This window comes from Eufriesea mexicana, unplaced genomic scaffold (genome assembly GCF_001483705.2).
Source record: "Eufriesea mexicana isolate 0111107269 unplaced genomic scaffold, ASM148370v2 scaffold4744748132, whole genome shotgun sequence".
NCBI lineage: Eukaryota > Metazoa > Arthropoda > Insecta > Hymenoptera > Apidae > Eufriesea > Eufriesea mexicana.
Window position 1 is genome coordinate 174583 of NW_016907911.1, and position 13968 is coordinate 188550.

Genomic DNA, 13968 nt, shown 5'->3' on the forward strand with positions numbered 1-13968 from the left:
GTTCACGAGATACCGATAATTAAACGTAGTACGTCGCGTTTGACGTTTCAAGTCCTACCTCGATCTCGGGGAATCTCGGCAGTACGATAAAAGGATTTTCACGAACGGAAAAGGGAAATTGGAAAATTGTAAAAGTTAATCAGAAAATATTGCACGTTTCACTGACATCGTGGAGGATGAGCGGGTAGATAGGGATTGGTCTACTATCGAGGCATCGCTGATCGATCGAGATATCCACCTGCAGAAAGCGTCGCGACGCGATCGATTTTCAGAAACATATATAACAATGATCTCTTTCATACCAGTCGTACTCTCTCTCTCTCTCTCTCTCTCTCTCTTTCTCTCTGCACTTCTCTCCGTCGAATCGGGCAGCACCTCGACGACTACGAAGGCGAAGACGACGTCCGCGCGATGGATTGTCGAGTTCGCTACGCGTGCGGATGCGTGTGCGGATGTGGATGCGTCGACAGGGCCAGGCCCGTGGAGGATGGCGTGGAGGTGGGCGGTGGGCCGGACGCCGTGGCGGGGGTGGCGGACAGGTGATGACCGAAGAACGTCGGCCCTGTCGGAGGATAAGGTGGCGCGGCAGGGTGATAATAGCCAGGTGGCGGCGGCGGCACGGGCGGCGGATGATGGACGTGGGCGTGTGGGTGAGGGTGCGTGTGCGAGTGTGGCAGCGGGTGCTGATGAGGATGCGTGGCGAAGAGGAAGGCTGGCGCGTAAGGCGGAGGATGAGGCGGCGTGGTGGGCACCGTGGGACTGTTCACGTCTAGCCCGGGATTCTGCTTCTTCCATTTGGTTCGACGGTTCTGGAACCAGATCTTGACCTGGGTCTCCGTCAAGGAGAGGGACAGAGCCAGGTTCAGGCGTTCGCAGACCGACAGGTATCTGGTGGTCTTGAACTTATTCTCCAGGGCGACCAGTTGTTCGTACGTGAACGCCGTCCTGGCTCTTCTGGGTTTGCCGCCTGTGCCACCGCCACCACTGGTGCCGTTCTGGCCGGTTTGGTTCTGGCCCTGACAACCCTGGGCCTGGACGCTGCTGGACGACGAGGAGGAGGAGGAGGACTGTCGTTTCTTGCAGTTCGACGAGGGAACGTTGCTCGCGGCGGCGGTACTGCTCTCCCGGCCAGCGTTCGAGGACTCCTGGTCCGTCACCCTCATCTCCACGTCCTCGTCTTCGTCCTCTTCGTCCGGGTCCTCGTCCATGTCCTCCATCCCCGTGTCCGGTGTGCCCTCTTCGTCCTCCTGGCCGCTGCCGCAGGCGAACTCGCCCCGCGAGTCGCCATCTGAAAATAGTAATAACAGCAGAGGATCAGAGGATTACCGTGGCAAGGAAAGCGATACGGTGTTGCGTGACGAAAATTGATTACGCGACGGGGGATAAAATTGCGCCGCGGGTGTCGGTTTACCTATGACAAAGCGGTAACGCGACCCCGACCGCTGTGTTTCGCACCCTGCCCTAGCAGTCCAGACACCCTAGCGGAAGACACGTCGCGACGCTGGCGTTCGAATTCGACGCTGCGTTACACGGGAAAACGAAAACGACCATCCCGACGCGTAGTCGTCGGAAAATATCCCGGGCGAGTAGAACGAAATCGCACTCTCCCCTTGGCGCACGGTGGAACCCTTTAGCCTGTCACCGCGAGCGCGAGACCGCAGTGACGGGGGGCTGGAAACGCGCGCGTGGAACGTTCCACGGCAATCAGTTTAACGAGCGTGTCGTCGGCGCGGCCGCAAAAGCTGGCCCGCATATCGGGCCGCGTTTAATTTAATTTCTGTTTGCCCGAGACACCGTAATCGCGAAAAGGTACTCCGCAAGATATTCCGACGATGGGTCAGCCATCGGGACCGACCGACCGACCGACCGACCAACCAACCGACCTCACCAGCCGACAAACGATTGAAACGCGCGAAACCGGGAGAGAGGAACCGGCCAGCCGGCCGCCTGGAACGATGGAAAGAGAAAGAGCGGCCAATCGTTCGCTCAATGAGAGAGGAGATTGGAGATTCAATCAGCACGCAGATGTCCCGGGGACAGATATTCCCTGGCTCTGGTCCGTGGAGGCTGGGGCGCCCCTGGAGGCCGGAGAGGGGGTGGGATAGGTTTCCGGATAAAACCAGAGACAGAAAGAGAGAGGGTGGCGGTGTGGCGGGATTGAAAGAGACGGAAGGAGAGGACAGGAGCATCGGTGGAGAGGAAGACACGAGAGCGAAGGAAAAAGAGGAGACGAGGATCGCGAGACAGAGAGAGAGAGAGAGAGAGAGAAACTCTGGAACTTTATCCGAATTGGCGTGGCTCGTGGCCCATAGCCCGTAGCCTAGCACTGTGCCTGGGGGTTGGAAGTCCGTAGGGGGCGACGGATCGAGAAGGTTTACGCCGTAATGGGATTTGTATCTCGTTAACGCGCGATCGTTCTTGCCCCGTCGTACAGGCCGCCGACCGGCTACCACCTCTCTCTTCTTCCTCCGCTTCCTCTTTCTTTGCCTATTTCCGCCAGCGTCCTCGTATCTCTCAGCTCCACACCGTAAGCCGCAGGCTACATACTCTCCCCTTCTCTCTCTCTCTCTCTCTTTTACCGTACACGCGTGTGCCGATTGATTGCGTCTAATTCAATTGCGTAATTTATATTGTTCCCCGATCGTCTCTTTTCACCGGTCGTCTCTAGCCACCAGCTGCTGCTGAGTTTTCCACGCTGACCAGCCGTGTTCGCGGGTTAACTCGTTCTCTGGCTAGAACTGTGAATTTTTCAGCTCCGTTTCGATCCAGTTATCCATTGTCTCCATTGTCTCCGACGATCGGGTCGATCATCGGCTATAAAGCGTCTCGGGAAATTAACCTCGCACGCATCCACGAGTTCCCTTATCGCGTTTATCGACGTTTCATAGCGACACTGCCATCGCTGCAACCATTTATCTCGTTTAGATATTCTTCGTTAGGCACGATCACGGGAGAACCGATCGGGGGTTGAGTCTCCCTAGGGGGTACGGTAAGGGTACACATGGGACAGCGGCACAGTCAGGAGCACTTATTTCGGTTTTCCTCATTAAGCACAATGACAGCGTTTGACAGCGAGTACGCGGGAGTACGCGAGCAACCCTCGGACAACGTTGACGAAGAGGACGAAACGTGTCTCTTGGATGGAAGCCGAGGATCGTCGCGAACCCCGGCCAGCAATAACCGGGAAAGATAAACGACGAAATTGATCGCGATCGATCCGATCGAACGCGGCCAATGTTTGCGTTTCGACTGCCAATTATAGACGGCGGAGAGTTGAATAATCGTGCCGATTCTCGGTACATAGGTGTCGTAAAGATAAACGCGGAGACATATGGTCACGTGTCTAAAACTACGGGGTGGAAATATCGTGGTGGCGGTGATTGATCCAATAGGGGGACGAAATTGCTTTTACCAGCGGTGATCTAAACACGGGGCCTCGCTGCGATTCCTCGCCTCGACTGCAGTCTAATTATCTAGCGTGTTAAACGAGTCCTCTGCGTCACGCTCCATTGTCCAGCGAGCGGATCTTTCGAATTCTATCTTCCGAAGATAGGCCCGGTATTCTTTAGAGTGCCCACAAATTGCACGCGCGTTGCCGTTATCGCGGGAGAACGCGGCAAGAAAATACGGGCAATTATCATATTATTTCGCGAACCGGGAACAATGCCACGCGTCCGTGGCCCGGAACAATGCCTGGTCCGCGCAGTGCCGGAATCCTTCCCTTAACGAGCGCCGGAGATATCATCTGCTCGGTGCCGATAGGAAAGACACGGAAAGGAGCGTTTAACGGTGTACGCCTGCGTGTTGGCCAGAGGTAATTAGAATTTTTTGCAGAAATCTAGCGGAAAATCCGAGATTTCGAATCGGCGGGTCTGGGGGGATGAGATCCTCCTGTGACGATCGGCGGCGCGCGCGAAAGGGGGGACGAAACGTGGGGCGACGAGGCAGAGGGAGAGAGAGAAGTCATTATGATGCAGAAGAGCCAATTTTCTGGGCGGCTTGGCGCGATGCGACGCGATACGCCGCGATGCTGCGCGATTATCATAACAACCGACGATATTATTCCGTCGCCGGATTTGCCGTGGGGGCGGGCACCGTTCGCCGCTAGCAGCAGTCGAAACGGATTTCACCGATCGGCCGGCTGGCTTTGATGCACTTTTAATGGGCGCCCTGACCACCCTGGAAGATGGATGACCCGAGAATCGCGTAATCCCGATTTCATCGACGCGATCGATCCTTCGAGAAGCTATATCTCTCCTCCTTTCACCCCCCGTCGCAACCCCCTGTCCGTCGCTCGTCCATCCCGACATCTTTTTCCATTCCCGAAGATCGAAGACGCATCGGTCGACAGCGTCGGTTGATTTCGTTTGCAGCCAGTGTCCCGTAGCGGGATAAAGGGACGATAATGATGGGGTTCAAGGACTGGTTAACGCAGATTAGCGGAGCAATTTGTCACGCTCCGACAGGCCACCCTCGCGAACCCCCTCTCCGGGTCTACGGCCACCCCCTCGTCGACCCGCGTCGGGTTCCTTTCCTCTGTTTCTACGTCGTTTCACCCCCTTCGTCGGTCGGTTCCTCTGTTCCCGTTATCGGCGCCCGGCTTCTTCCTCTTATCTGTCCGCCAGACTCCATTAAATTCGAAAGTCAACTGTGAAATTGGGATGCCGCGCGCGCCGATTCGATCACCGAGGGCTGATAAGCCCTCCGCGGCAGATGCCCGATCTTCGGATTAGATCGCTTCGCGGCCAGCGATTTTAATAAACCGGATAGACTCCGTGGAACGGAAAATCAAGTTCGACGCAGGTGTTTACCCTCGCTGCGTGACCGATTAGGAAACGAGTGGAAAACGAACGAACGGGGGGGAAAACGAGTGGCGCTGGAATGGCATTAGAAGAGGCATTAACGACGACGTTCGGCCGGTCTGGTTCCCGTGTTCCCAGTAACGCGTCTACATCATCACTTTTGTCGGAATCCCCGTACACGCAAATAACTCTGAAACGAGCGAAATTGCACGACGCACGGGGAACAAGCCATCCTTCTAGCGTCTAAAGTTAGAACGAGGAAGAAGCGAGACAGCAGGAGCCACGAGGCTGCTCGGAGAGGCAGAGATGCACCGGCTCCGAAGACGAAAAAATCACGTTCAAGATCATGGGATCACGCGGGAGACGAGGCCCATATGTTCCACAGAGAAAAAAGGAGCGAACGCTGGGCCGTGTTTTGGCGAACGGTTACGAGCGAGGAAGCCCCGCGCGAGTAAGGAGGAAGCAATAAACATGCGAGCCGCAGCCTCGCGGAGAAAAAGCCCACGGGATTAGGAGACTTTTGCGAGTCACTCGAACGCGACAGATTCGCCGGATTAATAGGCCGCGACGGCGTTTTCGCGTGAAATTCATGCCCGAGCGCGATGCTAAATCGCGTCTGTGGTGGACCGGCTTCTTCCACTGAAGTTGGCGAAAATTAACGCCGGGTCCGACTCGAATCTATCAATCCCTGGAAATACGTAGAACCGATTGACAGCTTCCTCGTATCGCCGATTAAACGACGCGTTTGAATTTTCAAAATTCTCGAAAAATTAGCCTCGCTGTAAAATGGTGGACGGATGAACGAAAGCGTTATTCCTTGGCTCGCGGGGCTGGAATAAAACCAGGAAATATCCACCAGGACTAATCACCTTCGTGGACGCTGTCGGCCCGCCGATGTCGTCGGTGCTGAACGCGACTGTGCACGACGCGGCCGCCGGTGAACTTGTTGGGGTCCAAGATATTCTCCACCGAGAAGGCCAAGCACCGTTTGTTGGCCTGCACGGTGCTGGCGGTCGTGGTGATGCTGCCGATGGACGTGCCGGTGGTTCGAGCCGCGTTCTCGGAAGTGCATACGGTCATCCCCGTGGAAGCAGCGGCGGCGTGAGCGGATATGTACACAGGAGTCCCGTGGCCAGCGGTTTGTCCACCGGTCTGAACACACGAGAAAGGATGCACGCCTCTGTTCGCGAACGGGTTAAGGAACTGATCGGACCCGGCACCCCTGGACGAAGGCGCGGTCAGGTCTACGGGGCTACTGGGGTTGCTCTCGTCCACCTCGTCTCGGCAAACGTCCACCTCGACTTCCTCGTCCTCCTGGTAGTTGCCGTTTCTACTCCCAGGATGCACTTCCTCCTCCTCTTCCTCCTGCTCCTCGTCCTCCTCCTCGTCCTCGACGATGTTCCTCCTGGTCGAGGCGTTTCTCTCGTGATCCCCGTCCTCCTCCTCCTCCTCGTCCTGCTCCTCTTCCTCGTCGACCTCGGCGTCTATCCTCTTCTCCTTGGTCGACGGCGCGTCCATCTCGCAATGGAACTGGTCCCTGTCGACGGGCCGCAGGATCGGCGAGGTCGACGGCGAGTGCTGTTGACGCACGTTGTCGTAGCGTACAAAAGGCTCGCTGGTGCGTACGTGGAGCAACACGTGCCTCCTTTCTTGAGGCGGCAGCGACAGCCCGGCACGCATATCCGCTTCCTCCCGCGGTAGGACGACCGGTCCTAAAGGCGACACGGTCCTGCCTTCCTGCATCCTCCACATAACCCTCGCGGTTACACCTCTTTACCTCACCTCTCGATCCTCCATGCCGTACCGTTGCTGGATAACACTTCTCCGGCGCCGAATCTCCTGCACACTCGCGTCGTTGCTCAATCAGCGTCGCGGGCTGACACCCCGATTCCGCGAGACATCACTCACATCGATGACAGATCCGTGTACAGAATCATCACATCCCGGCTTGCTTACCGGTTCATCGCACTGATCCTCGAACCTCCACACCCGATTTTCCGAGATTGCTCCTCGAAGAAACACAGATATATATGGTCCCGATCAGGTGATCCTGATTGTCACGCCTCGAGTTTGTTCACCGAACTGTTCCGCGCACGACGACGACGACGACGACGACGACGACGACGAGGGCGAGGAACGACGCGCGACGTGCGAGCGACGAAGGGCGGAAGCGAGAAATCGTGGCGCCGGAGATCCAAGCGATCAGCGTGGTCGGTCGCGCGATTAGCAGTGTCTTTGGTAGGCAGAAGCCGCGCGCGTCCCGTAAAAGCTGCTCTCGGGACTTCCACGTAGAGCCATGGTGGCTGAATAGGTGGTATATCGGCGTATTATTAGTAGCGAAGAACCGTCGTAGGAACGTAGTCGCAGCGGAAAGCTGCGAACCCTCTGGTGGGGTGTCGTTCCGCCCCGAATGGGCGTGTCCAACCCCTGCTGGCTTACCAGAGAGCCGCGGCGTCGTTCTAGGGGCGTGCACGTCTGCGTTCGCGGGGGTTGCGCGCACACACGTGCTACCCCTTGTTCGTGGTGGGTGTCAGGGCGATCCGCGGCGTTCGTGTGTGGGTTCGCGTGCGCGCGGACGAACACGATCACCAAGACGTACTCAGACATCGGCATCGGGACTGAATGGACGCGGCACGAACACGAAACGGAGCCGCGTGCAGACGTTTCGCGGCCCCACGAGCGAGCTTTCGCCAGATACTCGGGTATGTACACACAGAGTCTACCTTTCCTCCCTCCCTGCCGTTCTATCCGGCCCACTCTCACCCCACTCTCCGCCCGTTCCGCGATCCGACCGGCTAAAGTGGTTTGTCTTTGATTTAACCACCACCGCCGCCGCCGCCGCCGCCGCCGCCGCCGACGACGCTGTCGATGGAGGAACGCTTTTCCCTCCACGCACGTTGCCATCGTTCAACGTTTCCCGGAGGATGTGTGGAGGAGTTGCACGCTCTACTCGCTCCCGGTATTCGTGATCGTGAAACGCTGCCGGGTTTGTCGATGATCTTGGTGTGTTCGCCGGCGGGGGCGGGGCGCGTGGTGCGCCTCCAGGATCGTTGTGTACAGTAATCGTGCCGGGAGTATAATCGTGCTGGCTATGGTGGGTATCTCTGACTCTCTCTCTCTCTCTCTCTCTCTCTCTGCTTCTCTACGTATATCCGTGCACACGAACAGCCAGAGACGTATGTGCACGTATACACGTACACGTATATACGTCCACGGAGATTCTCTTTTCCTTTCTCTTTCGCTCCTTCGTCCATCGTCGATGGTTCCCTTTGGCCGAGGGTGGAGGCGAGAGCAAACCAGGACCAATACTATACGGTTGGCTAGCCGACCGACCGGTCGACCGACCGACCGACGGATAAAGGAACCTGCTACTGCTGCCGCTGCTACTGTTGCCGTTCCCGGTGCTGGTAGTGCTGGTGCTGTTGCTGCTACCGCCGCCGCTCTTAACTCGGCGCACGGATATTGTTTACCCGACCATTTAGGTAATTGCTGGCCTACCGCCCTGCCAGCCAATCGAACGTAACCGGCGGATGAGCCTGCAATACCGAGCCCTACCTCTCCTCCAATCACCCTCTCCTGCTTTGTCCTCTGTACACCCCCTCTCTCTCTCTCTCTCTCTCTCTCTTTCTCTCTCTCTCGCTTTCGCTTTCTGTCTTTCTCGCTACCCTCGCGTCGCGATTTTTCATCTTCTTTCCCCGCCGATTTGCCGCACTGTTCGTCCTGCCTTGTTTGCCGTTCGCGTTCGAAGCTTCCCTCCGATCATCGTCGAATTAGCTCGGGCCCAATCGTTCGACGAGATTGACGCCGCTGCTCTGCCAGCGATGATCGATTCTTTCCACGAAATTGGCGAGACACGCGGAAGCTTCTCTACCGAGCTGATCGGCGTGGATCATTCGATGACCGATCAAGAGAGATCCGGTCGTGATCCGTCGTATTAATAGCTTGATCGACGACGACGGAAAAGTTACGCAAACGGAGCTAAGGGTCCAATTAACCCACCCGGGGGACCGTCCGCGTCCGATCCGTTTCCATCAAAATTGCGTAATCTCCGAGAATCCGATATCGATCGCCGAACCAAGACGACGTCTTCGACTCCGAAGATCCTGTTCCAATCCCGCAGGAGTAATACGTTTACGAATTTCCCAATGACCGAATCAGCTGCACGCTTTCTGGACGCCATTCCCCGAACGAACTCGGAAGAATTCTAAACGAAGATCCGTGAACCTTAATTCATCGAACAAACACGGGAAAGAGAGCGCTCGCTGGAAATCGGGTGACGGGCAATTACGATCGTTCCGTATCGAGGAGGTTAAACGTTCGGAGTACACTCGCGAGTACTCTGAAACGCGAGTTGAGCGGCTGAAAAGCCGATCCTTCGTTAATAAGCTGTAATAATAGGCCGTGGGTTGGCACTCGCGCCGCGAATCGATAGCATAACGAAGCAGATGAAATATTTATAATCCTACGCTTTATCGGTCGAGTTTTACTTGGGTCGTACAGATGTTGGAGGCGCAGCGGGAATCGCGTAATCGCATCGCTTTCGGCGCCGGGGCGCTGGAACGGCGCTGGCACGGCGGGCAATGGTTTTCCAGGGGCTGGTAGTTGGCGGCCGGACTAATTTTCGCGCGGCGCTCGCCGCGCCCGGCTAATGAGCATTATCGTAAATTTATTTCGGCCCGGCTCGCCCGGCCACCGCATAAGAACTAACAAATTAATTTAATTCGTAAATGACACGTACGGCGTGCACGGTGCATTTACTGCATTGAATGCCGGCGCGCCGGCTGCAGCTCAATTTGCAGTCGGCCACCAAAGCTTAATTAAAAATTTACACCGACAATGTAGCCGAGCAGCGGCCGCTGCTCGCCATTCCGCACGTGCCCGCTGCTGCTTCGTTCGCTGTTGCTCCTTTTAAGCGTCTCCCGTCACGAGAGCTTCCTTACGCGACAAATGGAGAAACACAAAGAGAGCTTGTGTAAGCTGCAGAGAATAGCGTCACGCTCGACGTGCGACTTTCAAGCTCGTTTTATCATCCCGATGATGGTTCGTTCGGCCAGCGAAAAGAATGAACAGGTTGTTAAGCACGGGACGTGCGGCGAGGGGGTCGCGAGGTCGCAGGTGAGCACACTGCGTCCCGGGATTACCCTACCTGGCAAAGCGATGTGGGTTTAGGCGAGCGTTCCTAATAGTTCTGAAACGGTGCACGAGTCGAGGAGCAAGCTAGGTGGATAGATAGACGGCTAGACCGGCAAAAGGAGGAGCGGAGCGAGAGGGTGCGATAGGGTGCGCGGGTGCTAGAGCAGGATAGATCGATAGAGAGTGGGTGAGCGGGGACAAAGACGGGACGATACCGGAGGACGAGTCGGCAGAGAAAGACGTAAATATAGAATAAGAGACGATAGGTGAAAGCGAGAAGGGGCGATGGAAGGTGGAACCGTAGGGGGACGAAGGGGGTAGTTTGAAACGGAGATCGAACAGACCAGCCGTGACCAATTTGCGCCCGTTCGTGCTCCCGATTCTGATCCCGATCCACGGTTCGCTCGCGTCCACACACGCACACGCACGTCGCTCTATCCCGTCACGGGCATCCGTACTCGTACGTGTACGTGTGCACATACGTGCGCGCGGAGAACGAAAACGTATAGCGTCGGCCTCGATCTTCCCTGCGAGCTAGCCCCTAGCAGGGCCAACGATGCCAAAAGATACTCGTCAGAGAGGAAAGTCGCGCTGTGTTGTCGCTCGTTGTACGCCGGCCACCCCAAAAGTTTCACGCCTATCTGGACCGACGGCACCACTTCTATTCGCGCCACGATAATTGGCCAATTAAAACCGGCCGAGAGCGTTCGAGTTACCTGGCATCCGATAATTATACGGTATCCTCGCGGTGGTTCGACCACGTATCCACGCGACCAAGGGGGTGCAGGAAAGGGAGACAGCCTCCTGGCGAAGGGAGGACCCGAGCAGAGGATGGATCTGACATGGAGGAGGAGAAGGAAGAGAGAAACGGAGCCGGCTGCAGAGGTAAGGGGGATGGAATCGACTATTCCGATTACGTGGCTTCGGATTCTGCGACTCCCTTTCTCTCTACCTGTTCCTCTCGTTCTCTCTTCGCGCGTGTCCCACCCCTCTTGGCCCTCTCCAGGCCTTCCCTCTCGACGTCCTGTCCTCTTCTACGTAAATCAATGCGGCCAGCACGCCCTCTCCTTAACCCCGTGACGCATGACTGGAATATTCCTCGGTTCTCCGGCGTTCATCCGCGGTCTGTTTACCCGCACTCGTTTTCCAGGTATCGATACAATGGCCGCAGCTTTCTTCGTGCCCGTCCGCTCGGTAAGAAGGACACAGGCTTGCGAGGGCCCGCGAATCGGGCTGGTCGACTTGATCGACAGCTCGTTAGCCGGCATGTTAATCGATTCGATTTCCTGCCGCGAGGACAGCGAATTTCCACCCTTCCTCGGGGACTGCTTTCCGAGCCTCCACCGGCCGTTTCGATCGCGCGGAACCACTTCGAAAATCGAAAAATGATTTTTCCCTCGAAAATGCCGCGCGATTCGAATTCGAGCAATACCGAATTACTCGATTATCTGTATCGCGATAACGAGCGATTTATTCTCGCGGTTCGTTCGACGAATGAATTTTCTTGCCCGTTCGAAACGACGGAATCAATCGTGCAAATGGATACTTAACGCTTTAGCCGGCACCACCGTTCGCAAATGGTAAACGAACCTAATGGGATCGTATCGGCTACACGATCCGTGATGCATGTCTCATTAAGAATGTTCCAGTTTGATTCATTCCAGAGGCGAGTGATTGATCGTTTACCCCTAATTAGAGATCGGGGAAGCCTTGAAAAAGTAGATGAAATTACGCGTGACACGAGCGGAAATTAGGTTCGCGGCGAACAGAATGATGTATGATCGTTATACTTCAGTAACCTTAGCGACAACCGCGTTAAGATACTCGCAAGCTAGCTGCTCTATTTCCGATGGGACTTCTTCTACGAGGTAATTATCCTCTTAATTAGAAGCATAGTTCTCCGCTGACGTTTCGCGTTCCTTTTGAAGAGGCTCGGCCAGAGGGGAAAAACGAGAAGAAGCCGCGTAAAACGGGCGAAGCAGAGGGACCAGCGGGGGAAAAGCCGGGCGAGAAGCTTTTCAACCCCCCCTCCTCCCCCGGACACTTTTTCAACCCGCGCGTACTCTAACAGCGTCATTATGTCCGCGCTCGCAATCTGCCGGCACAATGAGCTGACTTTTAATGCGTAATCGCGTAAACGTTAATTGTTGGCGATTACCGGTTCACAATTAACATTTTCTATAGACTATTGAGCATCGATTGACGTTAATTACTAAGCCCCCCTTTGTTTAATAAAGCTCGTTTTCAACGATTATTACCGCGTATCGGCGCTCGCGTTATTACCGCGTAGAAACGCGAAACTAATTGAAAACGCGCCCGCAAGAATCGCGTCACGTTCTCACCCTCGACCACCCTCGAACCAGAGGATCCCTTGGAAAATTTTGCACGATCCTCGACGACGCGAAGGAATCTTAGATTCCGAGTATCCTAGAGGACGTCGATCCTCGAGATTCCATTGGAATCCCGAATGGCCGACGGGATTAGGCGTATCCGGGACAGGCTTGCGACAATTCACGCCATCCCATCGCGTCTTGGCCAGCTCGAAGCTGCTCCAGCGGCCGCGTAGCAAGCGGAACGGGAACAATGCCCGTAACGGGGATCATAATGGACCTAATGACGACACAGCTTTCCGGATAATTCGACGTCAAGCAGCAGGACGACGATTTCCAAAGGACGCGCGTGCGAAGCGGCGAATAGGGCCCAAAGGAGGTGATTACGCGACGCCTCGTGCTCGAATGGTGAACGGCTGGTAAAAGGGTCGCCGGTACATATATAATATATCGCATTAGGCGCGGGGGAAGCAGGCTTGGGTATCGCTTACGCGTTATTATTGCAGCGATACGACACGCTACGGTGTCACCCGTGACCTCCCATGGGGGCCGCGCACCATATCATATACAATGTAGGTACCAACTGTCACACCATCGGCGAGACGCGGGGATCCCATGGAAACCGGCTAGGCGTGCTTTATGGTGCGTCAAATTAAAAGATTCCCTCCTTTGCGTTCCCTAACTGCGATCTGATCCACTTGCCGGGCTAAACGGGACGAGAGCGTGTCTTTACGCACCCAGCAGATCGAGCCATGCGAGACCCGGATCGGCCGCGGAACCGGTACCCCTGATCGAGACTTAATTCGCGGCCAATGGACCGCGTACCCCGTCAAACGTGCCGAAAGAATTCTTTAATTCCCTGCCTAGGGATTTCTTAATCGCTCGGCATCGATAGTCTCGCAAACGAGATAACGATTTTTACTCGGAGTATAAAATTCCGAAAATTATCTTCGCAGAGTGAGATCTTGTCAGAGATACCTTCTTCGTCTTCCTGAAATATTTAAACAATACTTTGCTCTGATAGAAGAAAGACAATTTCCTAGCTATACTTCGATTTTGCTTAAATATAATACCGATCATGGAATTTATAATACTTGGAATTATTTACTCGTTTTCAGTTCGGAGTACATATGTTCGAAATAAGAACGGTAATTACGGCAGAAGCACGCGAGCTGTACGAGTTAATTGGTAATTGACTATCGCGATCAATGTTAAGGGTAGATTTCCAAAAATAGCAACGTACGCCCTGCTGCGAGAAAAGAGACAATTTCCTAGCTCTACTTCGACTTTGCACAGATTTAATACCGATCATCGAAAGTTATCAAAAAATCGGGATATACTTGTATATAGCGATTCGCTCGTCGTCGTCGGTTCGCAATACACGTGTCAGTGTCAGACCTGACGAGGTAGGAACGGTAATTACGACAGAAGCACGCGACTCGATTGGTAAATGGTTAACTCGATCAACGTTAAGGTTTGCAAAGATAGCAAAAATAACTCGACGGAGTTGGCGTGGAAATAATAAGAATCGATTAGGAGTAAACCCAATTATAGTCGGAGCAACGCTGAGAGTGAACCATCAAAGCCACCCCTGGGTAAACCTTAACGTTCTCCTGGAGCCGAGACAAGATTTGCCGGTCAATCATCCGTGAGATACGACGATATTTCGAAATCCGGCGAATCGGTCGTTAAAGCGATTTATC

The 13968-nt window shown here is 55.1% G+C and overlaps 1 protein-coding gene across 1 annotated transcript; it reads right to left on the minus strand.

Annotated features, from left to right (window-relative positions):
* Positions 1-389: 389 nt before the first annotated feature.
* On the minus strand, positions 390-6554 carry LOC108545250 (homeobox protein Nkx-3.2). The gene is made up of 2 exons (XM_017896776.1): positions 5672-6554; positions 390-1288 (listed from the first exon to the last, which is right to left on the minus strand). Exons 1-2 carry the CDS (start codon positions 6552-6554, stop codon positions 429-431), a joined length of 1743 nt encoding a protein of 580 aa, XP_017752265.1. The 3' UTR covers positions 390-428.
* Between the last annotated feature and the right edge of the window lie 7414 nt (positions 6555-13968).

Bases quoted from the DNA above. Each gene is read 5' to 3' on its own strand.
- LOC108545250 (XM_017896776.1), bottom strand. From the start codon at position 6,554: ATGTGGAGGATGCAGGAAGGCAGGACCGTGTCGCCTTTAGGACCGGTC. The intron at 1,289-5,671 runs GTGATTAGTCCT...TACTATTTTCAG, and splicing joins GGCCGACAGCGTCCACGAAG to ATGGCGACTCGCGGGGCGAG.